Consider the following 27149-nt stretch of genomic DNA (forward strand, 5'->3'; position numbering starts at 1 on the left):
TACCCATCACTTGCTCTCTCCTAGACCCCAGGAAGGGGTAAAAATACATCCCCTTCACCCAAATGTATTTTATGTTGTAACAATTACTGATGCTATAGTCTATAACTAACAACAATTTTTTAAAATATACTTTCTTTTGTTCATGTTAAGATTAGCCTAGTTACAAAGTAATTTAGTAATTTACCAAAGGGGGATAGTTAAATGTTTATTCTAAATTTGGCCTGGCTAAATCAACCCAAGAGAACTGAAGAAAGATCCAGATTTGAGACAAGGCCATCACTTTGTGATCGGTCCTTTCTCACGTGTGCATGCGCGTGTGTGTTTGGGGTGCAGTCTGGTGAGATGTGTACTCATGTACACAGGGGGGTGAGTGGGATGGCAGGGTGAGGATAACAACGTGAAAATGTTGGATGACTGTGGGCTGAGAACCCTGTTCTAACAATAAATATGTGCATTATTTTGACTTGGATCATTCCTAAGCCATTCACACCAGTATTTGCTGAGCCCCTTACACGGCCCCTGGATGTGAAGTGCTAGGTGGTCTAAGAAAGACAGCGACGTTCCTAATATTCCCCAGAACAGCAGCAGAGATCTGACTTCTTTCCTCAACTTTCAGCTTTGCCGAGAGGCTACACACAGAGGCTCGGGGAAAAGAGCACGGCTGAGGCCCAGGCCAGCTTGGTTGTCCCTCTTTGTAAACCTCTGTAAACATGTACACCTTTTGGGTTCCAGTCCCTTGGGGCAAAATGTGAGAAATGACATTCACTTCCGACTGCCCCAACTGTGGGGACCACAGGCACTGACAGACGTCTTTATAAAGCCTACAAAGCCACGAAGCCAAAGGACTGCAGTAAGAGGCCAGTCTGGGATGGGCTTTTACTATTCCAATATCTCCTGTAATGACGGGCTGCAGAATGCTTAAATTATGTACACTTTCAGAGACAACAGCCTTCTGTGGGTTCTAAGAATTCTAAAGCCAGCCATAACTCAGGGGCCCTATGAGACAACTGCTTCCACTTAAATCACTGCTGTGACCTTCTCAACAGAGTCAAAAACACAATCTACGCTGCTGCGTCAATACTTCAGATGTCACACTGTTCTCCAGTCGCTCCATGCTGCATCCTCGTCTCTCTGCACACAGACACGTGGGGAAGAACGTGACATCGCATCACTGGTGCTACAGGGCAGGAGCAAAGGAACGTGCACACAGCCTCATGCTGGCCCAGCTTCCTGCCCTGCGAAGCCTGGGACACAGACTCATACCAGGTCTGAACTGCAGCTCTCCTCCCCTTCAAGACAGGACAGAAACTCACACACTAAGTGCCCTGTAAGAAAGAGCTACCCCAGGAAGAAAATGAAGAGAAAAACCCTTATTCTCCATATTTTTCTGTTATCCCACAATAGAGGATTTTATAGCTCTCTCCATCCCTCTAGAAAAAATCCTCATCTCCCATGCCAAAAGAACAAGAAAATGTTTAAAATTCCAGTTATTCTGAAACCTCTGTTTTAACAATGAACAGACCTTGGAAACAACAACTAAAACTGAACATTAAATCTCTGGAGAAAAGTTAACAACAACAGGGATTAACATCTGCAGCATCTGCTGTTACCAACAGCTGAAGAAAATTTCTTAAAAAAACAAAATGAAATGAATGTGTAGATTTAAGAAACAGGCAGTCCTCAAATGAATGCCGTCAAACTGTTTACAAAGCGCCAACAACTCCACCTCTACACAACAGAGCACAGATGCCAGGAGAACAGGAGAGCGCCCTGTGCCTGGCAAACAGCAGACGCACATGGAAAAGTCACGAACAAATGAATTCATTTACCCAAGACGGCGCTACACCCTACCCTGACTTCTTTGGATGTTTGGAGAAACAAACAAACAAAAAGAACCTTGCCATTTTTCTACAGTTGCATTATACGATGGTCCAGTTATAGGAAAATAGAATCTTTAAATAATATTCATTTGTTAAAAAGAAATATTCTTTATATATATTTACTGAAGTATAGTCAGTTTACAATGTTGTGTCGGCTTCTGGTGTACAGCCCAATGCTTCAGTCATATGGGAACATACATATACTTGTTTTCATATTCTTTTTCACCATAAGATTTGCAGATACTAAGAAGAAATATTCTTAACTTTTTGCCACCTGCTGCCAGAAATCCAGATATGAACATGACACAGTCCCTCAAATTTCAACAGGGTGAGTAAGAGGGGTACACGACTGCTGAGAAATACAAAGGAAGTGTTCTAGGAGCTCAGGGAAGAAAACGAACTCCTCCTGTGATTCAGGTCAAGGGCACGGGCCTGGGTCAAACCCCAGCTGCCCGCCAATCTACCTTCTTACCCTCGAGCAGGTGGTTTGATTACTTTCACCTGTTTCCTCATCTGCCAAACGTGCATCTGCGTGCCCATCTCAGAGGAGTCCCGTGAGCATTACAGAGGCAAATGTGTGGGGGAAACCCAGCCTGGCACATAGCAGGCATTCAAATAAATGTCCGCTATCATTTTTCCTCCTACAAGCATCAGGCTTCTGGAAGTGGTGGTGGTTCTTGAAGGACAAGTAAAATACGGGCGAGTGGAAGTGACAGTGGCCGTTCCAGTAAACGGAGCGGCACAAGCAAGGTGCACGGGGGACTCTCAAGTAATCACGCAACGGCCCCGTCTGGCTGATGGCTGGACGGTGTGCGCATGGAGACGGAGAAGAGTGGTGGCACCCAGACACAGAGAGCACTGGCTGCCTGGTTCACTTGTGTATTAGTTAGTGGGAATCATGGAAGATTTGGGGTTTTAAAAGGAAAACTTCTTTCCTTTATGCATGCTTTAGTACTGGAAAGGTGTTCCAGCCACCGGGGAATGCAGAGCTTAGTGGACCCAACAGAGGAAGGGCTATTACAAAACAATGTGAAAAAGTGCTGGGAGGGGTTGTGGGGGAGCTCTGAAGACAGAACAGAGCGCCTAACTCTGTCTGAGATGGGTGCAGTGGAGGGGGGAGAGGGAGGTGGGCATACAATTTTTTTTTTAAGAAACAGCCGAGAAATGCTGAAACTAAAAACAGAAGCGAAAGCCCCACAGATCTTTATCCCTGTGCCTTCCCAAATGAGCCGTTTGGGGTGAGTTTCCAAGGCTCTATGAAGATGTCGTGGACTCGCAGGGAGAGGAGCAGCAGGGAAGGCGCAGAGCGGTGGTAAGTCCTGGGAAGAGAAGCAGGAAGAGGCGCAGAAAGACGGAAGGGAGGTGCACAGCCCTGGGCAGTGCCCTGCTTCCCCCCCTTTCGAGAGCTAGAGCTGAGCAGGGTCACAAAGGCCCCCTGGGGTGGGGGTGGTGGGGGACTGGCTAGGAAAGTCAAGGCCTACATTAGCTTGAAAAGAACCGAGAAAATGCTGTAGTCAAATGAATTTTTATTTAGTGCACTGGATAAAATTATCCTTTGAAATGAATGGCATCTGTTTCTGCAACTGCAAGAGGGATGATAGTGTAGTTTTGGGAGGGCTGAAGGTCAGGGCTCTTGTTTCTTGATTAAACACAGTAAGACTATGAAAAGGAATAAACATTCAGCCTCAGTCGGAATATGAAATGCTGATCCTCATCATAGTTTGATCTCTCCTATTACCATTCATATAACCTTGGATCTCAAAGTGTGGTTCCTACAGTTTTATGGGACACCTCGGGGTGGAAAAGCACCACCACCACAAAAGGCCCCTGGTCAGTGCCACCAAGATGCGTGTGAAGAGTACGTCCAGGACCGGGGCCTGGCCCCCGGGGACTCCCCACCAGCAGCCCTGCAGGACCTCTGCATCACGGGCCACACCCATTGCTCACTCTCATTCCTTCCTCCGGCTGCTGGGGGATCAGCAGCATTCACAGGAACACAGAAACTTAGGGCTGAAGACAACTTAGCTCACCCCCCACCTCTGCCCCAGTGGTCCCGGCACTGACTGGGCCAGGCAGCGTGCTTCACCAGGACCCACACACCGCAACCGCACCACGTGGTAAGCGAGGGCTGCAGTGACAGCCTCAGTGGCAAAGGCCTGGGACCCAGAGCTAATTTGCTGGTGGCACCAGATTAGAACTCAGCCCTGGGCTGGCTCATCCCAGTGCCTCAGGGTGATGAGAATGACTGCAGGGGGAAAGGTGCCATATGACATGGGCGCTGCCACCTCCCAGCCAGCAGAGCAGCCCGCCTGCCCCTTGACCTCCATGCCTCCTCGGCCACAGATCACAGCCCACAGCAGCACCCATCTCCCACGGCTCTGGTGCAGGGATCCAATGAAGACCCTTGAGAGCACTTACAACAGTACAGCCAGGGGCACGTGACGTCCTGTCACAATCGTTATTTATTCTAAACCTGGCAAAACCTCTGTGTTGCTTAGACTTCACAACCAGACCGGCGCTGCAGATAAACAGACTGGTTTACTGAAGAACACTGGGGAACACAGACATGTAGTCTGTGAAGAAAACAGCAGTGCTGTCCCAGGGGCTCCCCCAACAACAGGAGGCCCCTGGTCACCGCCTGAGTGTGTCCAGGGCCCGTGACCACGAGAGGCTCCCAGCGCTGGAGAGGGCCAGCCGCTCTCTCAACGGCTGGGATGCCCTTTCGGCTTTTCTTTGTGGGGCTGACCCCTTTCCTCCTCTTTCAAAGCTCAGCTCCAAAGTCACGCCCTCCGGGAAGGCTCCTCCTGTCACCCCTGCCCTGCCAGATCCTTTCTGCTCCCGCAGCACCGTGGCAAACCTCAGGCGAGCCTCCGAGGTTCTGAGAGCAGCATCCCAGGGGCTGCCAATCACTGTCCTGCGCACCGATGGGAAGGAAGAGCAGCTCAGAGAAGCAGGGGACCCGCGCAGCCTGGAGCACTGTGGGCAAGGTGAGGCAGAGGGAGAGAAGCGACGAGGGGCGGGAGGGCGGGAGGGACAAGGGAAACACGCGGGAACCAGGAGGAGACAGGCCAGGCCCTGGTGCGCCACACAACTCCAGGCCGAGTGGCGGGGGCCCCAGGTGCTCAGCTCTTCTCAACAGTTTTATTCTCACATTTATACAAAACTGCTTCTAAACTTTACATCTATCTACCTGTGTGTAGATACATAGGTGCCTGACGTTTACGGAGAAACATAACTTTACATACACAAAGCTTTATAGGAAATGTTACAAATAATGTGTTAATCATCCATTTACCTCAGCCCGAAAACAATGATGAAATGAAACCCCTTCTGTCCCCGAGGAGACAGCTGAGCAGGCCACCATGACAGGTCAGTGTCAGAAGTGGCAGGACAAGGGCCCATAGGCGGCCGAAGTGCGGGGGGCGTCATGGAAGAGCTACCCCTGGGCGAGGTGACCCTCGTCTGACCCTTCTGTGGGGGTAGGAGACGGCGCAGTGGTCCTGCAGCAAGACCAGGAAGAATGATGGTCAGAGAGGGAGGGCCACTCCTTGAGAGGTGCAGAAACTAAAATGACACATCATGATCCATTCAAGATGAGTTTCAAGTAGTTCCATGTGCCCTTAGGAAAGTGTGTGTGTGTGTGCGCACGCGCGCACGCGCAGTTCCACATGCTCCTGAGAGATTGTCGGGGTGGAGGGCACACAGATGGTAAGAAATACTTCAGTCAGGGAAGGGCCTCTGTGCTAAGCAAGATCATGTCCTGACACAAGCTCTAGAGGAGACACACAAAAAAATGAGTAGCCATTAAGTTGTGTTCTTGAGAGCCCGTGAGCACTATCACCTTGCAGGGTTTTGCCCCAACTGTTACCTACACTTAGCGCTCTCGTCTCATCTGTATGGATTTTTTAAAAGGTGTCAGACCATCCAACATTGGTCACTTACATACACTGTTGACTGTGATTGCTGCTGGTCGAGCCCCCCTGCCTGGACCTCACTGTGGGTGCCAAGGACGAGCTGTCCCCACAGCAGCACATGGTGTCACTGCCAACAGAACCGAGGCCATGAGTTCCATCTATGGAAGCAGTTCTCACTTGAGGCCTGCAGACCAGCAGCACCCGGATCGCCCAGTCGCTCATTAGAACTACAAATACTTGGTCTCACCTTAGACCTACTGGACAAACTCTGGGGTGGGGCCATTGACCTGGGTTTTTAACTACAGGAATATGAAACCCTTAGCCTGGGGCATTCAGTATTTTTTTCAGTCACTGGCTTCAGGTTGTAGGTTTACCTCAACTGGTTGTTTCACATTATGTAACACTGGGGAACAGAGGTACCTTTTAAATAAATTATTTCAAATTAATTGAGCAATAACTCCATCCATTACAGAAGACCTGACTTTTAAAATAAAAATTTTAAATGTAACACATCTTGCTTTTCAAACACTAGCCAAATCTTGTTATCTTTGTCACTGCCAACTGTTTGAACTAAAATTAATACCATTTCTTATGAAATGCATTCGGAAAGTGCCCCTCCCTGGTGACCCAGATCCACTACCCACATTATTACAGTGATAATAAATTTCCTTCCAGAAAACTTCCAGATATGAACATAAACAGTGAGAAACATAGACAAATGAGTCACCCAACACAAACAGAAAAATACACTACTAAAGGCTAAGATCATGATTTCTCAATCCGTGTTTTTCTAACCATCTGCACAAAAGCAGCTCATCTGTTTATCTCGCAGCCTCCAGTATCTCCTGGGCAGGTGCCTCCCCCCAGCAGGACAGGTCCAGCCCCACCCCCATGAGCGAGGTGTGCTCAGTCTCAGGGCCCCTCCAGGCTTCTGTTCTGCTGGGCAGACTGAAAAGAAGCCCAGGAAGAAGCCAACACCCTCACCCTCAAACCCCTGAGCAGAGCACCGGGTGTTACAGGTCAGAGTGCGACCCGCTCAGAGGGAAGGGCTGCATGACGGAGCGCCGGCTGGCTTTCAGACTCTACCCTCTGATGCTCTGTTTGCAACGTCCACACAGGGGCCAGGAGCGGTGGGGAGCAGAGCTGTCTTAGCTCGGGCTACAACAACACACATCGCCTGGCGGCTTAACAACATTCATTTCTCACAGTTCTGGAGGCTGGGGGTCCAAAATCAGGGTGCAGGCCCTGTCAGGTGCGTGGGGAAGGCCCTCTTCCCTGCCTGCCTCCTCCCTGCTGTATCCTCATATGACAGAGACAGAACTCTGGTCTCTTCCTCCTGTTACTTACAAGGCAGGCAGGCGCTTATCCCATCATGGAGGCTCTACCCTCAAGACCTCTTCTAAACCTAGTTACCTCCCCAAGGAGGCCCCACCTCCATGTACAACACATGGGGTAGCAGGGCTTCAACATACGAATTTAGGGGAGACATAAACATTCAGTCCACAGCTGGAGCAAACGTGGTTCTAAATTATCCCTCCACTCCATTTCAGTATAGCAGATCTGACTTAATGTTTTATGAGGCCGTTGTAAAATTTCCTTAAAAAAGAAGTCATTAAGTTAAGAAAAAAGGAGAAGTTTTGAAAGCACAGGTAACAAGGTTTTATTGTGACCTCATGGAATAAACTGGTGTTTTCAGTCCTGATGGACTGGCAAAATTCAGATTTTTGTTTTTCAGAGGGAGGAGATACCCAGAGGCCAGAACAAGGGACTTGCCTGAACCTGCCATCTCTGTCATTTACATGGCGACTGGCCAGGGCTGCCATGTGGCGTCTTTCATAAGCCGGGTCCTGGGCTGGGACTCAGAAGTGGACTGTCACCTCGTCTCCCCTTTATCCCGCTTCCTCAGCCCGCCTGCCTCCTTGTCAGTGCAGGACAACATGACCTGCCCGCTGCAGAAGCAGGTGTGGAATGGTTCTTCCAACCAACACAATGTAGGGCATTCCCCGGGCACACACTTAGCAAACACATGCTTCCAAGCCCCCAGGGTACCGCGGAGTGCAATCAATGCCAGTGCCTCCTTTACGAGCCCAACTTCCTAATAAAATCACTTGAACACTCATAAGATGATGGAGAAAAAAAAAAAAAGACAACCCCCGTAGCCTTAAGACATGAGGCAAACACAGGTTTTCAATATAAAATCGGATAAAATACGCTCAAGATGAGACAGCATAGCATTAAGGTGCTTATGAAAGAATCAAGAGTCAAGACATCATTTCCATCACACAGACACTTATAATATAGATGGGTAGGTTTCGTGTATTTAATTAGTACTCAAATAATACTTATGAAGCTTGGGGTGGAAAAGCATCATTTTATCCTGATAAAGTTGTAGCCCCCAAATCATTAAGGTTTATGCCACAAAACAGCAGTGCAAGACAGTAACAGAGACCCCGGGGTCCGAAGGGCCCTCCCGGCTGCCGCCATGGCTCTCCAGTCCAAGCCCTGAACTGGGCAGCATCCCTTTCAGCAGCCCATCCCCTTACTTCCCTTGCTGTTTGTTACTGCCTCCCTGACCACACTGCATGCTCCTGTATCTAGCACCAAATCCACTTTCAAACCAGCGTACCGCAGTGTCATAAGAATCTGCATATGGATTAAATAGCACATGATAAACCTCCCTCACCCCGTCATTGGCAGGGACTGGATCTTATTCGTAAACTCTGGACTTCCACTGAAAACAGCAGCAGTGTCCCTTGAGGATGCGATGATAAAGACGGGGGCACAGAAAACCGTCGAGGGAGGCAGAAGGAACAGCTGGGCGGCGGCAGTGGAGGCCTGGGAGCTGACCGTGGAGGAGGGGGAGGCAGGGATGGCAGAGGGGCTGTGGGAGGAGAGCGAACTCGGAGGGAGGAGGCAGGCCTCCTCCAGGTGTCCAGCCCGAGTGACCGGGACAATGATAAAATAACACCACAAACAGTGACTTTCAGAAGAGAAGCCCTGTTTTTCACCCTCTGGCTCAGGAGAGGGTTTTAGGCTTTTTTCGCCATGAAAAAAGTAGTATTTCAACAGATTACAGAGAAACTAGAGACACTGAAAACACGGGGGAAGAAAAACCGAAAGGAAAAAAATTACCTTAACCCCACCTCCCACAGGTAAGTGCTATTAATGGCCTCTGCTTGATCTTTCCTGAACATGTAAACGTGCCCTCCATCCTCTACCCTGGGCTTTGTCAGCACCGCATCGGGTCTCTCAGTCCATAACCCTTTTGAGACATCACCGGGGGTGCAGGGTCCGAAACCACTGAGGCATGGCCGAGACGGAGCGAGACAGCAGCATGTGGCCCCGTTCCCCATGAAGCAGCCGGCGGGGCGGGCACACTTAGGACTCATCTCCAGAGGGAAGCACTGGAAGCTACTCAACTAGAAATAATCAAAAATAAGAGGGTCACACCACAGTCCCATAGCTCCCAGAGGAGAGCTGGCAAGACGTTCGGTGGGAACAGCTGGGACCCAGGAGCAGAGGTCTTTTAAAGGGGCCTTGGCAGAGGGGACCTTGGGGAATGTGAGAGAGAACCATGCGACCGAGCAGGAAGGTCAGAGGGAGAGAGGGAGGGATGACCCGAAGGCAGTGCAGGTGACCCGCAGAGGCGGCAAGGAAACCCGCTGGGGCTCTGCGTGCACCACAGTCCCCCATGAGAACTCTGACTTGGTCACTGACGAGGGAGGAACTGCGAAAAGCCCCAGTGATATGCGTGGCTGCTCTCCACCCTCCCCCTGCCTCTCGTGCATCTGTGACTGAAAACTCTAACCCCACCCATCCCATTACACAATGCTTATCTGGAGGTGATCTAAGGTCGAAATCCATGAAAGGAAGCTCATGACTTAAAAGTTAGGAAATATTTTTGTGTTTTACTGGGGAGAGGGGATGGGGAAGTCCACACTATGAAATAAGAAGTTTAAAATAGTGAATCCAATTTTTCCCCCAACTCAACACAATGCTCATTGGGTTAAATGTGGAAGTGTGACCTTTCCACCTGGAAAACCCCAGTCTCACTGCCTTCCTTTTAAGAGCCCCTATCCTGAAAAAAATCAACTTGGGAAGTGGCAATCTTTCTGGGTATCCATGACTGCTTGGCAATTGGGAAACTTGGGTTTCAGCTTTAGCAAAGTTTCGGGGCTTTGATGTTTTTGACTAGAAAGTGGAAAGCAACTGTATGATCACTGAGACAGCTTCCACCCCTTCAGAGTCAGCACACTGACACTCATGCAGAACCTCAATAGATTTCAAACACGTAAATTTAATCTACATGTTTATAAATTATGTAACAAAGTGAACATGTCAAGTCCAAATGTTCTTTGAAAACTGTTTGTGGTAAGCAAATTTCTTAAACATTTTCACAATTTACTTTGCCCAAAAAACTCATTAGAAGAGGCAACATTTTGCAATTCTCTAACCGACCTAACTGACTGCAGCTGAACGTGGCAAATTTCAGCTGGCTGAGCTTCCATTCCAGTCGGTAAGGAGTTCTCACATGCGCACAGGACAAAACAAAGAGGGGAGGAATTGACCATTTGGATTGAATAAACAAAGTATCTTGGTCAAGAGTTAACATCTGCCTCTCCTTTGGACACTTTTTCAAACATCCTGGCACAACACAGAAAAACCAGTACTGCACACTCAGCTTAAAAGTGGAGCCTTAGATTCCAAGGAAGGTCAGCACGGGGAAATCGACCCTCCAGAGCCTGGTGATTGTGTGCTTAGTGGGCCAGGTCGCACCTCATTGCACTTGTTAGCCCTGGGACATCCTGAAAGCTGTGCACTGTCTAACCTTTTGCCAGGATCAGTTTAAAGAGTGAAACATCTATGACTAATTTCTTTACAATGATTCCTGGTCTTTTGTCACTCCCATCAAGGGAGTCTGAAAGGAAACCAGACCCCTGCATCTGTCAGCACTCCTGGCCCGTGGTTTTTCTGAATTCAGAGCATAGGGCTGCTGGGTGAGGCAGGGCCTGTCGCCGCAGGTGTGCACCTGGGCTGGGTGGGGCACGAGCATCAAGCTGCTGCTCGAGGGCCCAGGTCTCCTCTGGCTGTGACTTCAGGTGACGATATGCGCTTTGTCAAAAAGCTGAAGCCATTGTGCAGACCACCAGCCCAGAACGCCCAGAGAGGTTCCTTTTGGCAACGTGAGTGTCCTCCCTGTGCCAGAGTTTCTGACTGTCCAAGAACATCCTCTCACTTGTCCTGAAAGCCTAGTGATGATAAAAGGGAAGGCAATGAGGGTGGAATCATAGTGGCTGCCATTTGTGGAGGGGACTGAAAAGGCAGCTATTTTCATTTCCTTCAAAATCCTACTCAGAACAGACTGCTGGTGCTCTTTCTCGGAGGGTATCATGGGTGCTTCCTCACCGGCTGCCCCAACACCCCTAACTCTGTGAGGTGGGTGCTGTTCCTCTGAGCTGAGGGTTCTGTGGCAACTGCCCTCCGTTAAACAGCTCATAAATGAAGGAGTCAGGATTTAAGCCCAGGCCAGTTTAATTTTAAACCCACACTTTTCAATTTAACAACAAAAACAAAACCAAACAACTTGATATTAAAATGGGTAAAGGATTTGAATAGACATTTCTCCAGACATGATATACAAAAAGCCAAAAAGCAAATGAAAAGATGCTCAGCGTCACTAATCATTAGAGAAACGCAAATCAAAACCACAATGAGATATCACTTAGCACCCATGAGGACTTCCACTTCAAGGAAACACAAAACACAAGTGTTGGTGAGGACGTGGAGAAACTGGAACTCCTGGCGCACCACTGGCAGGAATGTAAAACGGTGCATCTGCTATGGAAAACAGTATGGCACTTCCTCAAAAAAGTCAAAAACAGAACCACCATAGGATCCAGTAACTCCATTTCTAAGTATATATGTAAAAGAATTGAAAGCAGGATCTTGGAAAGATATTTGCACACTCATGTTCACTGCATCATTATTCACAACAGCCGGGAGACAGAAACAACCTAAACAGCTATCAAAAGATGAATGGTTAAACTAAATGTACTATATATGGTGGAATATTGTTCAGACTTAAAAAAAGAAATCCTGTCATTTGCTATAACATGGATGAACCTGGAGGACACTATGCTAAGTGAAATACACCAGTCACAGGAGGACAAATACTGTGCTATTCGACTTAAATGAGGTAACTAAAGAGTCAAACTCCCAGAGACAGAAAGTAGAATGGTTGTTGGCAGGCGCTGCAGGGTGAGAAAGGGGACGGAGAATTACTGTTTAACGGGTATAGAATTTGGGGTTTGCAAGATTGCAAAGTTCAGCACTCATTACACAACAGTGTGAACACACTTAACACTATTGAACTCCACACTTAAAAATGGTTAAGATGGTAAATTTTATGTTACATGTTTTTTTAACACAAAAATAAAAAATTTTCAAAAATCCATAGTCCTAACCAGGATGCTACACTGAGCCTCCAGTCTCTTCTCTCTGAAATGACACATGACCTTTTCCCCCGCAAGCGGCCATTCATCACAATAGGCGTCATCGGCTAGCACTAAGTTTCACTTTATGCTGCCTCATGACACCTCAAGAAAACAAAGGACCACAGAGCCCATTTTTAAAACTCTGGCAAACTCAGAAAAGGCGGGTGCATAAGGAAGGAGTCTTGCTATAAATGAAGATCTGAGAGTCCAGGATATCCTCCCAAAGGTCACTAAAATTCAAAACATGAAATCAGAACATTCCCAAGCCCTGTGTCTCTCCCAGAGCCAGGGAGGGTTTCTGAGGGCATGCACTTTTGCCTCATTTAGGCCCAAGCTCCCACACATTATGCAATACTGCCTCTCCTGGAAGGAGACAGTTACAGCTCACCCCTCTTACAATGGAAGAATAGGGTGAGGTAGCAGGCTGAAGACCTAGAGGTGGGAAGCAACATGGCACCCCACAGCCCAGACCCACCTGCCTCCAGGGGTCTAACCAGGATGCTCTGTGGTTAGCCAAGCCGGGGTGCTGCCCTGGGACACTATTCCTGAACACAATGCAGAGGACAGCTCCTGTGGGCATTATGATCTTTGAGTCCCAGTCTTCTCACGTGTAAAATGAGGCATTGGATTCAGCATGCCTTTTCTTCCTAACATGAAAAGCTCCAAATAATCTAAGCTACCAACAATATCAAGGAGACCCTACTGAGCTCCACAGACTCAGGATACCATAAGAGGAGTATTAAAGATAAGTATTTAAGTGAACAAAAGAGTCCTTTTATCCTACCAGCCAGGAGTCTAGTCTCGGACAAAAACCAGTGCAGACACACATGCCACAGACGATGGAGACAGAACTATACCACTCCAGAAGGAATGGAGGAGCGGAAGGATGATACTGAAACCATTTCTGACCCACAGCTGGTAGGATGGTTACAGATCACAACCAAAGGAGCCATGGGAGGCTGAGAGCAGGAGAGCCAGGGACTGTGGCAGAGGACTGGAGTTGACAGTAATACGAGTGACCAAAGGCGAAAAGCCACTGAGGCATCTGGGTGAGGGGATGACCCTGGTCATGACAGACACCATGGTATGTTTGCTTTTTTCACATCACTGACATTAATTCTTCAAAAAGAAAAAAATCGTATTATCAGGAAACTTAAAATGACTTCAAGCGCAGAGCTTGAACTTCAACAAACTATGTTGTTTTAGAAACAGAACACACTGATTTGTACTAACCTATCAATTACAATTTTTTTAAAAAAGTGTTTATGAAAAAGAATATGAAAACAAATACACACACACACACGTATATATATATGCATGACTAAAACATTATGCTGTACACCAGAGGTTGACATATCGTAACTGACTATACTTAAAAAAAAGGGGGGTGTTTAGCTGTATGGAAGGAGCAGTCAGAGAAGATGGAACATATCTTTCAAGCTACCAGAAATAGAGAAAAAGGTTCCATGGGCTTTTATATTTCTTCATTTAACTTAAAAAAAAAATCAATTCCCAAACTATTCTCTGAAACTATGAACATAACATCCTGAAATTTTATTTCTTCTAGAACCACAGAAATCTGGAATCTCAATAAGCATTAAGCAACAAAGTGCTTTGGGACACCTGGGGCTCTTTCTCGGGTGTGTGAGCAGGCAGGAAGTGGCCCTTGGGAACAAAGGCTTCTGAGAAAAGGAACAGCAGTGGTGGGAGGGCCAAGATGAAGAAAAACCCTTCAAATGAAGGCCATGTATCTCTAACTTTTAGGCTTGATTTCTGCAAATGAAGGCTGTCATTTTCTCAACTCAAATTATTGGTCATGCCAAGTTTAATCATTTCTTAGAAGAAAGGGGGGAGGGATTGCCAAATGATCATCTGTAGTTCAGGCCCACAAAAGAAGTGATCTTTATAATTAGGTCCATTTCCAATAAATCTGAATACTTGCTACCATCATGATTTGTGACAGAAACGTGCTTCCATTTTAATCCTCCACATGACCAAATATATTTCAAATGTTTCTTAATTAAAAATGAATTTTTCCCACTTCAAGATATTACTACATGAGAAAACTGAAAAAGAGAAAAGGGGGAAACATCACCTATCGCTACAACATCTCGAAACTTCTGCAGAATGTATGTTTTCTTTGTATTTTTTCCATGAATATGCTTTTTTTCCCCAAAGTATAATCTGAGTAGTTAATAATACCCATATTTGGTTAATATTCCAAAACCATATATCCCTGTATCCAACAGAAACCAAGCACCATCTATGAACCAAACCCTGTGCCAGGTCACAGAACCATAACTAGACAGTGCCCCTGCCACAGGAGCTGAGACAGAGCTTTGAAAATGGGCCCTCAGTGCCTGCAGTGGCTAGGCGAGACCAAAGCGGGAGCAGGTGTGTGAGAGGGCTCGCCGCACACGCGTGTGTCTAAGGTCCACGCTGAGCCCCGCCACGGCTCACCAGCCTTTCCTCCTCCAGGGACCTTCACCACCTCTGGCTGCTGAGCCCCATGACAACTATTTGCTCTAAGAATCCCATTTTTATTTCTGTGTAAACGTATCAATCAAAATTCATTCCCGGCAGAGCAATCTTTGACGGAAGGTCACTCAACTTCTCCCCAAGTACTTCTGGTAATAAGTTTATATATTTACCCACATAATTTCACCTACTTTGGGATAAACATGAATTGCTAAAAAGCTAGTGAGCCCTGGTGACTTTCACTGTTCTGGTTCTGCCTTTGGTTGCTAAGTAGCGTAATTAACAAGAAGACACTGACGTGTGGTGGCCGGAGGCAGAGCTCCCTCCTCCCAGCAGTGGCCCTGCTCCTCTCCTCCCCACAGCCCAGATGGTATCTTGAGTGGATCCCACTGCCATGCTGGTACCACGGTTCTCCCATCCCTCCCACGGTGAGCTACAATGAGTCGGGCCAGTCAGCTCCCCAGTATCTGGATTGGTACCCGGTAACTGGATGCCTCTGGAGCTAAGAGGCCATACAGATTAGGGAGCTGGCTAACTGTATACAGTGGGAAGCAAGCTGGGAAAGCTAGCATGTAGAATGAAAAAGAGGCCAGAAGAAAAAAGGAGGAAAAATTACATGACCCCAAAGAGGATGGAATCAGAGAGACTTCCTTGGTTCCTGACAACCTAGTTCCTGGCCCTTGTGCTTATCTTGATTTTTGCAAGCCTCCTACTGATTAAGCTCACTTAAGTCATCTTCTGATTTTTGCAACTAAATGATCACTGACTAAGACAGGCTTACACTCATCTGTTTCCTGAGCGTTCTCAGCACTGCCTATAAGTAGCAGGCATTCAAGGACAGCTAAGAGCTCCAAACAACTTCCTCTCAAGAAGCTGGAAACTGAATAAGCAAGAAGAGAACAGAATCAGGGAAAACAAATAGGTTGGTGATAATCAGGCCTGGTTTAATGGAAAGAGAACCATGATTCTAGTCCGTTCTACCACTGACTGCCTGTTTTACCTTAAGTGGGTCCCTTTCCCTCACTGAACCCATTTCTTCATCTATAAAACAAGGAATTTGGAACAGACACTTTTCAAAGTTCCCACTTCCTTGGATTCCTTGAAAGCAATGGACTCTCCTACATATCCAGTAAGGATCATTCTGGAAGCCGTGTGGGCTGTCGAGTATCTTGCCTCTGCCCAAGGTCAACACTTCAGTTAGCAGGGAACACAGCAGGTGCATCTCTTGTGGTTCAGAGGAGTCAGTGGAAGGGAGATCCCGAAGAGGTCACTGCCAAGAGCAGCATATTCGGGAGAATTCAAAGGAGGGCAATGTCCCAGGGCCGTGCTCTCCAATGCCGTAGCCACCAGCCACACGTGGTTCTCGAACAGCTGAAATGAGGCTCTGCTCCGGAACTTTTCCATTTGTGTTTAATCAGCTGTGTGGAGCTAGTGGCCACTGTACTGGACAGCCCAGATCTAAAGCTCGGGGGAAAACAACGGTGAGACAAAGCAAGCCGCTCTCTAAGAGGGACAGACAGAAACCTTAAGGAGCATCAGGGGTAGAGAAGCAGACCACACCCGAGAAAAGAAGAAATGGCGACATGAGAAGTCCGAGGTGCTCAAGGGTGGAGGGCTGGGTGAAGAGGGGAGAGAAGTAGCATGAGGAGCTTTCTGGGCAAAGGAAGGCATCTATGCAAAATCCCGGCTGCAAGAAGACACACAGCACAGCGGGAGTGGAGGGACACGGCCGGGGCAAGTCTGTGGCCCTGGGTGCCCAGCCCACACCCAGGTTCCCAGCCCTCACACGCTTCCCCTTCATCCTCGCAACCACGTGCATCCTACACAGTGGCCCCACGCTCAGCCAAGTACCATCATAGCTCAGCCGCCCTGTAGCAAAGAGTGACCAGATGCCAGAGTTCCAGACATCAAGACACATGCAGAACTGGACCATGGGCTTCTGCAAAAGTTTGCTCTCTCGGTATAGAGGGGTCACCCTTTCCCCCTTGTTGCTTCCTCCTTCATTCTGCTCGGAGCTGGTGGGGAAGCTGGAGGTGGTACAGCTACGCTGTGACTAGGAGGCATTCAAGAGGAAGAAACAGGAAAAGTAGGAAGTACCTCCGCTCCCTGGGAACGTCAAGCATCAGAGAACAGCCCTGCCCTGTCATCCTCCGGACTTCTTGTCCATGAGAAAGATTAATCCCTCTCTGATTACATCAGCCAGCACGATTTCTAGTACAGTCAGTCAGATACAAATCTCTAGATGATGTCAAATTTGGTACCTGGAAGTGAAGGGCTGAGGAAGGTGGAACTGGTGGAGCAAAGGAACTTGGGCAAGGGAGAGGAAAGCCTGCAACTTCGCTGTGTGCTGGCAGAACATCTGGTCTAAGGGTACGTAGCCTGCTCCACGCCGGGGCATGTACCAAGTGTGGCTGAGACCGCAGCGGCAGGAACAGTGGAAGAAAACTTCCAGCATGTGGTGCATTGAATCAATGGGAGAATTCTCTGAGGGAGAATGATGAACTCAAACCACACCAGCCGTTTTGCAGAGAGAGACAAGAAATACCCCTTTGTCAAGGCAGGTATCCCAGCCTATGGCCTCTAATCTAAGCCCCACAAGTTGAAGCCTTGTAGGGATGAAAAAGCCAACTGTTCCTATACCCCACCCCCAGCACAACCCTTGGCAGGAAAAAGAAAAACTTCCCCTTGGTAACTGTTGGGTAAAGATGCTTCTGCAAAAAACAATTTCAAAAATGGAATCACACAGGTGGAGATATAACCTCTCATCATTAGACCTGTCCTTAATCGAAAGTTCTCAAGCTAACACACCTGGATAGGAAATGAAGCTCAACACTTGAACTTTGTGTAGAAAACTCATTAGTCTCTCAAGTATAAAATGCAAAGTTATGTAAGATCATAATTATGATGTTCCTACTTTAGTAAATGATGCTTAAAATCTTATTAGTAGTCATTCTGCAGATATTTTCATTTATATAAAAGTGATAAAACAAATTTACTTAGAAAAAAATTCATTTTAAAAAGCAGTTTAATGCATCCCTTGGCTTGATCTCAGGACTTTACAAAACCAAGAGCTCGCTGAGTGAGCCCGCAGCTGTCACTCTGGGGCCGCCGGCTGGCATCCAGTGGGAATGCCCGACTTCGCCCCCTCCAGGAGAGACAGGACATTTTTTCATTTAAGCAAATGAAACGAACAGAAACCATTCAACTAGGAGGATTCTAATTCTGTTTCTAAAAAATTAAAACCACCAATAAATAATGCCCAAAACGTGTGCTGTATTAGCAAGAAAAATAACATTTAATTCTAGAATACTTCCAACATAAGAACTGTTCTTTCACTCTAACGCAGCTTATCGCCACACAAACACTAACTTAAACGAGTCAAAACTCCTGATGATTTATTCCTAAAACTGTCAACAGCTCATTACTGTGATTAAGAGACCAGACTTAGAGCAGAACCGACCTGATGTGAACCGGAGCTGTGTGAACTGAGTGCCGCGGGAGGAGCACGGGCAGTCCCCACGCATGGGGTTGAGGAGAGAATTATCACCTAGCTGGGTGCAAGTGCTCAGTACGCGGTAGGGACGATTGCGACAGCTATTACTAATATTCGGTTAGTTTTACTGCAAAGAAAATAGGATTTGTTGGCCATTTCATAATCTGCCATAGAACACATTCCTAATTTTCAATCTGTTTATTTCACTAACAACCACTCAGGAGTTTGGGGGCTGAAGTTTAAATCAGAATAGGATGTACTCCTGCCCATCAGCTGCTGCAGCCTGAGATATTCAAAGGACATCAAAGTGTGGTCCCCAAATCTGCAAAGGCAGCATCACCTGGAAACGCCTAAAAATTGCAAATTCTCAGGCTCTACGAAGAATTCCGTCTCCAGAATGAGAACCTTTAGGGATGAGGACGAGCAACCTGTATTTCCACAAGTTCTCCAAGGGATTCTGGGCATGCAGTTTGAGAACAGCTGAAAGAAATGTAGCCCCAGGCCACTGCCACTGACCCGTGGCCCTGTGGCTGCCTCCCAGAAAGGGGGCTCCCCCGCCCCACGTCTTCCCAGGCACTTCTCGGGCAACACCAGGGTCCCCTGCACCCTTCCCCTCAGCCTGCAGTGGAAGGAAAGCAAACAAGGCCAACCAGTAGGGAAGCTCCTCCCCCTACCCCCGGCCTAACCACGCCCGTGGTCAGAATCACGGGTGACAACTCAGAGCCCGCCAGAGGAGGTTCCACACTCCCCCTTAAAACCCCTTCTGAGCACACAACCACACATAACTTGTACAGGAAGGTTTGCAGCAGCGCTATTCATAATGGCCAAGAGGTAGCGACAACCACCCAAACGTCCGTCGACTGGTAAACGACTGCATTTGAGGTCTGTCCACGCAATGGACCATTAACTGACCATAGAAAGGAACGGAGCACTGACACAGGCTATGACACCATGAACCTTGAAAACATGATGCTCCGTGAAAGAAGCCACACACACAGAAGCACGTATCACCTGATTCCCTTTATATAAAATGTCCAGAATGGGCAGATCTATAGAGAAAGAAAGATGATTAGTGGTTGTTTAGGGGGAGGGAGGTTTGGGGAAGTGACAGCTATGGGTTTCTTTCTAGGGGGAAAAGTATTTTAAAATTAGATTGTGGTGATGGTTCCACAACCCTTTAAATACAGAAAAATACACTGTATACTTCAAATGGGTGAATTGCGTAATATGTGAATTATTACTCAATAAAGCTGTTTTTTCAAACAAAACAAAAGCTTCCTGCCATGGACAGCTCCTCAGAGCTAACTGAAGCTCCCGGGCAGTGCTGTCCAGGCTGCAGGGTGGCCGTGCACAACCAGGAGGAGGGTGAGGCAAGCCAGCACCTAGGATGCAAAATGTAAGGAGCCGCTCATTCTCAGGGCCATGTAAGTGCAGGGTCCATACCTGCAGGGCCCTAAAAGCAAGTGCCTCTTTAAACTTTGCATTCAGGGCTGCTTGCCTCGCCCTGGTTCTACTTCACGTTCGGGTATGTCTACAGTTTCTATCCTCCTGAGAATAGCTACAAACTACGAACCATTTCCTTGCTTTACACACTTCAGTGGCTCCCTAGTGCCTACAGATTAAAATTCAAAGGTGACAAATTAAGATCTTCCACTTTGGACTTTAATCCTGTGGCCCCAGGCACAGGCTCTGGAGTGAGAGGAGCCCTAAGGAGGAACTCCCTGCCAGCTGGGTGCTGTAAGCAGGGATCACACCCAGGCCCTCCCACTCCGGGACCTCCAGGGTCCAAGCCCTCAAGCAGCAGAGATTGAGATGATGTCTCTGTGTCATCATCAACCCTCAGCCCCAGCCTTTGCACGAAGCGTAAGGACTGACCGTTTAAATGCCAGTGGTAAACTAGGAAAGAAAGGCTCAATCAACACTAACGTACAACTGTTATCAGGCACGAAAACAGCAAACTGAGGTGGAGTCTTGCCATTCACTGTGGCTTCTCCAACATCTGTGATGATGTGCCAAGAAGCACAATCAAGGGGAAAAATCTAGTAGCTTCAAACTATTGAAATCCATGAACAATCCATCCCTGGCTTGCAATATTTTATCTTGAACCTGGTCCTTACTGACCACAGAAAAGCAAAATTATATGGAACGTAAGTTAAGAACAATCTGAAAAAGCCATATGTCTCTGGCAATTGGAAACTATTTTTTTCTTTCTTATTTTGCCCACTCCCTAAAACCTTGTACAAAAATAAAGAAAAATATCTCAATTTCAGAAGGCAGCTCTCCACAGAAAATGAGGAAAGAAGATACATACTGTAACAAAAACAAGACCGAAAACAAAAACATGGGGGGAAGAAAAAGTACACTCTGCTGGAATTAGAAAAAGGCCAACAAGACACAGGGAGCAACACTGCCACCAAGCGGTGACTGTGTCTCAGGGCGCCCTGGCATCTAAATCAGCGGTCTCAATCAGAGCCACAATCAGAATGCTCTGGGTGGGTTTAAAAAGAGAAGCCATGCCCAGGCCGTCCTCACCCACCTGACACAGTGAGAGCAGAGGGGCCGGTGCAGCCCACATTGTAAGTCTCCCCATGTGACTGGGACACAGTGAACCAACATGAACCAGCGATCAAAACAAAGGGTCATACGATGTCACCGCGATGCTTACAAGTTCCAGTAAAGTTCTGCCTGCACTTATTCTGCTTACATCATCCATTAAAATTTCCTAATGGTAATTAAATTCTTGAAAACTTCGCTATGAACAATACAAATAAATCACAGTCGTACAACAGTTACAATAATAATATAAAAGTCATTATAAAGATTCAGATTACATTCCTTGGTTTTGCCATTACTATTTACATCTAATATCTAATCCAATCAACTTAACTGGATCATAAAATCATGCATATTGACAGAGGTATACTCACAACACAAAAACCCTCTGAACTTCAGTTTCACTAGGCTGTTTACTTATACAATAGGTTTCAAATCAATAAGTCTTTATCTATATTAGGTGGGTTTTTTCTTCTTTTTTTTTTTAACAATACACAAAGTCTGAATGCTTCTATTGTTAGTGAAATCGGTAAATGCACAATGTAATCAGAAATGCTTAAATTAAAGGCATTGGACCAAGACTAAAATTGTTCCTTGGCACAGAGGCAAGTAAAAGAACCCCCCCATTCCATAGATGGGAGTTACCTAAAAAAAAAAAAGATTTCTTAACAACAAAGAATTATCTTTTGCATGAAACACGAGGAAAAACCGTGGAGTAGTTCTACTCCCAAAAATCTAGTCAGAAGTTGATTTTCAACATTTTTTGCAGGTCTGACAATTAGATCAGAGCCCACAGCTAAGAAAACAAATACCTGCACATTCTCTATGCCCTGCTGCCCCCAAAAAGCTTCCGTGGAAAACAAAACGGCAGGAGCAAGGCAGACACCATATGTTTGGTTTCATTTGGCACACTGTCAAGTTTTTCTTCATCCCTAGTATCGTATATTTTTTATCACTGCATTTTCCCCAGCAGACTGACTCTTTGCTTCTCCAGGCAGCACAAATCCTCTCAAAAAAATGTCACTGAAGACCTAGACTTCTCTGAGTTTTGACACATGTGGGTGACTCCTCGGGTCACCTACAGCAGCGGAGAGAGCACAGGTGTCCTAACCTGGGAATAGAAGGTCTGGGCTGGATTGACCACGATCACTCTTCTAAGCCTTGCTACTCACGATCAACCAGAACCACAGCATCACTGGGCAGTTTGTCAGAAATGGAGACCCTCTCCAGAATCCAAACCCACAACACCAGAATGCACCTTTACCAAATCACCAGAGGACCCTAAGCACATGCAAGTTTGTGAAGTGCTGCTCTAGACTGTGACCTGGGGAAAGCCATTCAATCTACAGGTGTGTTCCCTCTACAGCTGAGAGGTGAGAGTGCATGTGCCACCCTTACCTTCAGTGCAGGCCAAGGGGGAGGTGATCACCAGGGTGAAGGCCCTGGAGATGAGGAAGGGCTGTTATGCAGACATCAGCAGCGCTGCCCCTACTCAGAGGAACAACTGCGTCTGCCCTCAGCCGGCTCTGCTCTACAAACGCAGTCTTCAACACACTCGGCCTTCAGCCGCTTTGCCCTGTAACAGATTTAACTGAACCCCTGTAAAACCACCTTCTGTCAGGTGTATTATATCGCTTACCAACTACGGACCTTTCACTTCCTCAGCACCCCACAAACCTTTCACCCAAAGAATCCAAAACACAAAGGAGGGAGAACGCATTTCCCCGGGGCTTCTGGGGCACCAATCATAAGTGGCCACAAACTAAAAGCATCACTGAAGACTCTGCTTTAAATTTCAGCCACCATGCCACTTTTGATATTCATTCTACTTCATGACCTCCCTGTGTCTGTTTTATGACAAAAATGTTTGCCTCACAAAGTCTTCGAGTACAAACTGGTGAGTCCGCTACTGATCGTATAGTTTCCCTTCGATGCCATGCTGCTGCACACCAGACCTACTGGCTGAGAAGCAGAGACCCACCCCTCTGAGGGTCAGAATGGAAAACCATCCTGCTAGACTTTCTACAAGAAACTGACTGGTCTCTGCTGAGTTTAAAAAAAAAAAATCATAAAGCAGCCTGAAATTTGGAGATGTTTGCACTATCCTACTAAACATTTATAAGTAAATTTCTAAATGGAAATTAACTGCCTACTTTCAGATAAGCTTCCAAAATATAAAATTCAGATTCCTGCAACTTCATTATTTCACAGGGATTTTGCGTATAGAAAGTCACACACCCCTAAGTGACAAGCTGACTCGTTTGAGATAGTATTTGTGCAGTCTAACCTCTCCACCTCTACCCACACTGTTTTTTACTCTATATTTAGTTGGAGTCACACTCCCTACTCATTAACACCCTTCTCCAGTTTTTAGCCCATCTATAAAAATCAGAACCCCCAAACTATAGAAAGTTCTATTTCTCCTTCACTTGTATCCTTACTGCTATGCAAACACCAGTTTTTAAATTACTGATATGTTTTACTAGTATTTTCCAAGCAGGAGGGGACAGTACAATTATCCCTGTCTCATGTTTCCACCTTGACGAAGGTGAGACCTGTCTATGAACTGAAGTCTGCAGTGCCAGAATATAAATGCAGAATGGTCACAAAGAGTCACTGAGCACCTGAAACATTTTTAAAGGCACCGCGAAGTGTTCCTTGTAGACTTTTGTCCCTTATGCTCAAGCCAGAGCCACTGGCTGCAGACACCTGGGCTGCCCAGGGGAAGCCCCCACAAGATGAAGCAGAACAGAGACCCAGAGGCACCTCTAGTGGTAGACACTCTGCTGGGATGGTCTGGCCAATGCAGGGGCCTCTGGGGCCCTCAACTATCGGAGGATCTGTAGGTCTCACAGTTAGAGGGGAACACACAGAAAAGCATGTGGGTCCAAGTGGTCCCAGGCCACAGTGGAAGGCGCTGCTCTCTGCGCCCTAAGGATGGGAGGCAGGCAGTGCAGAGGATGGAGATGCCTGCTTTGGGAGAAGAAAACTCAGACAGATGTTACGAAATCAACCTCCCTCCCCTTCCCGGCACACTCTTGTCCCAGTGCTAACACGCAGGGAGGAAGGACGAAGGCAACTCCATGAGTTAAAATGCTCTGGAGCTCTGAAACACAGGGACACACTGGGAACAACCGCTCAATGCAGGGGCTCACGGGAAGCCCAGAGGGAAGGCGCCCCAAGGAAGAAGCCACGCCCAGTCTGGGCCGCTCCCGGCCACGGGCCACACCCACCCCTGGGGCCACGCCCACCGGCAGCTCAGCCTGCGGGCAGTTCCGCAAACTGTGGGGCAGAGATCCTTGAGCTCCAGTCCTGCCTGTCGCCTACTAGCTCGGTGGTTTGGGGAGAGTGATTTCAGCCACTCCAAGCCTCTGCTCCATCTGTGAAACACGTGCAATAAAAATGCCGACCTTCGTAAGGTTGACTGGGAATTAAAGGAAATAATTCATGTAAAGCACTTGCTAAAAATAAGGACACGGTAAGTGATTATTATTATAATACCACTTCAGAGTCGTAAATGCTTTTATTTTCTCTTCTCTCTCTCTCATACACAGAGTACCTACAACATAATTTTATAATTCAGACAGCATTTCTTAATTCTGTAAGAGCAGAAAGGACACAAGCAGAAAGGGGAAGGAGCAGGGAGTTAAGAAATCACGAAGGACCAAATATTAAGTTTGTAAGAATCTGAACAATTTACCTAAAAGTCATAAAGCCTGTGCAGACTGAAGGAACCTGAGATAAAGATAAGGAATAAGTACATAACTAGAGTATGTTTCGAAGAGGTAAGAGCTATGGAAAAAATCGTAGTAAGGAGATTAGGGATGTCTGATGAGGGTACAACCTGAAATGGAGTGGCCAGGGAGGCCTCAATGAAAGGTGACTTTAAGCAATGATGTGAAGTAGGTGAGGGGGTTAGTCATGGGGACAACGGGTGAAGAGCACTGCAAACACAGGGAACAGTCTGTGCAAAGGCCTCAGGAAGGAGCCGGCGTGGCAAGAGCAAGGGGCTGCAGCAGAAGCCTTCCTCAGAGAGGCCAGGTGGACCATGTATGTGACACCCATCTAGTGCTGCACTGGGGTCTCTAAGGACATCTTCCTGCAGGAGATGTGGGGAAAATGGCAGTAGCTGCATAGTTTGGGACCTGAATAATCAGTGATGACCGTGGAAGAGGAACGGCAGGAGCGGTATCTATGCAGGGCCCACCGTGCTCAGCACTTTTATCAATCACAAAAAGACATGGAGGGCCTGGCTCTTCAACTTTACATAGCTCGCTACAGCATACTGGTCACCAGAATTAAGCTTCAAAACCATCCCCAAACGACTGGCTGATGCTGCCACACTTCACAGGTAAGAAGTAGAAAACTTTTCACAAGTGCAGGGAGGAATCAGACCAATTTTGAAATAACAGTTCATGCCCCAGGGGACAAGATATGGTAAGAGCCAAGAATGTGAGTAAATGACCTAAAGCAGAGACAGGTTATAAAGGTGGCCTTGCATTCAGAGAAGAGTGCGCCACGTGGGTGGGAGACCGCGGGAGGTGGAGCTGGGTTCCAGGTTTCCGGGGGTCCAATATGGTCAGCGGACAGGACTATGACTAGAGGAGACTGACAGTGAAACGGAGTGGGTCAAAAGACTGGGGGAAACGAGCCTGGAGCAGAGCTCTGGAGGAAGCAGCGCTTCTTTGACCCTCTGTCATCTGAGGAACAGGAAGTGCAAACAAGTGCATTCCGCGCGTCTCAGACCAGACACAGACAGGAACCAAGGGAGGGAACCATGGGAGACAGGATTCAGCTTCATCTGAGGAAGCTCCCTGTAAAACTTACAACTGCTCTGGCATGGGACAGGCTGCTTCACAGTCATCCACCACCCATGGGACAGGCTGCTTCACAGTCATCCACCACCCTTAACACGTTCCTGGCCACCGCACCGGGAGTTTACAGTACATCCTCATGACACGCTCTACACTTGAACACATTAAAGACATCATACAGCACTTCAGTCTCCACAGCAAGTCCCCGTGCGGTATGGCCACCGCAACACTGGGGCACTGTTCTCAAACAGCGAAATTCCACTTCTGGTGCTGCTGCTGTTTCAATCACAAATCACAGCTCAGTTCCCAGTCCCGGCCCGCCTCCTTCCCGTTCCTTCCCCTCCCCGCCCAGCCCACGCCCGCACCTCCCCCTCACCGGGCACCGCCAGGACCTGGGAGGAAGAGCCCTCTGCAGCGGGAGGAGCAAGGCCCGGCCATCCAGTCACTCTGGCAGCCAGAGAATCAAGCCCCGCCACTTGGCACAGCAGCTCCCAGGACGGTTCCGGCGGCAGCGCGGTGCATGCCAAGCACTGCTCCACAGCGCCCCCCTGTGGAAGGGCCGAGGGGGAGAAACAATGGGCAGGGAGCACCAGAGGGCCCTCCACACCGTGGGAGGTGACTTTATACTAGAAACGTTTGCATCACTCACTTTCTAATCTCCTGAAATTTGAACACTTTAAAATAAAATGTCAGTAAAAGCATCATACTTCTCTTATCCCAATCAGTGTGACAAAAGGCCTAACTAATCCTATAACATCAGGGAGAAATTAGACAAGTGTGTCCCAGACCACAGTGCCTAAGGTGGAAAGCGGGGATCTGGATGCAGGTTCTCTGCCCCTGTTTTCAGAGGAGGTTACCCTAAATGAGCTCTAAATCCTTTCCCGAAGTTCACCATCACGACCACCTGAGACCTTCCCACGCTAGAGGGCAGGTCCCTGCTATCAACAAGCTGTGACCCCAGGGGCCTGACAGGTGGATGCTGGGGTGCTCCTTTGAGCAGCTTTGAGTGCCACTTCCAGCGGGGGAGATGGCCAGCACCAAGTGCTCCATTCCCAGTTCCCTAGCAACCAAGCTATCCAGGGAGCAGGGCACTGGAGGCACCTGCTCAGTGCTCTGACCTGTGTCTGCGGCAACAACCAGGTACCCCACCTCCTTCCCTGCACACTTGGGCCCAGCTGTGTCAGCTAGCCCAGAATGCACCAAAGAACCCTGTGCATTGCAAGTATCGTCAGTAAGAATGCAACTTGGACCTAAATATTCATTTCTTACGATATTCCCAGACTAGACCTATTAAAAAGAAAAGTTTCCTGCCATGACTTCCAAAAAGAGAACTCAAATGCAAACTGTGGCCTCCTTCCTCCTTCCTTTCCTCTCCACTGGGGTGACACAAGATCGCCTCCTCTCATGCTGCTACAGCGTAGTCTCCCTGCCTGTTTTACCCTCCTGGGGTTGTCCAGAGAAGCAAGCATTCGCCAGCACTGACTAACCTTCTGACTCAAGTCTCTCAGACCCCGACAGGAAGA

At 47.7% G+C, this 27149-nt stretch overlaps 1 protein-coding gene across 8 annotated transcripts in view; it reads right to left on the reverse strand.

The window, feature by feature from the left end:
- TBC1D1 (TBC1 domain family member 1) overlaps window positions 1-27149 on the reverse strand; it is a 192375-nt gene that overhangs the window by 43115 nt on the left and 122111 nt on the right. The window contains exon 1 of one of the 8 annotated variants that reach the window (XM_010980408.3): window positions 26019-26079. The exons of the other annotated variants lie outside the window; for them this stretch is intronic. Coding sequence (XP_010978710.1) covers window positions 26019-26064 — 46 coding nt within the window. The 5' untranslated portion in view covers window positions 26065-26079. Of the gene's footprint in view, window positions 1-26018; window positions 26080-27149 lie in introns of those variants that run through there. 8 annotated transcript variants of the gene reach the window in all.

Source organism: Camelus dromedarius, chromosome 1 (assembly GCF_036321535.1).
Source record: "Camelus dromedarius isolate mCamDro1 chromosome 1, mCamDro1.pat, whole genome shotgun sequence".
Lineage (NCBI taxonomy): Eukaryota > Metazoa > Chordata > Mammalia > Artiodactyla > Camelidae > Camelus > Camelus dromedarius.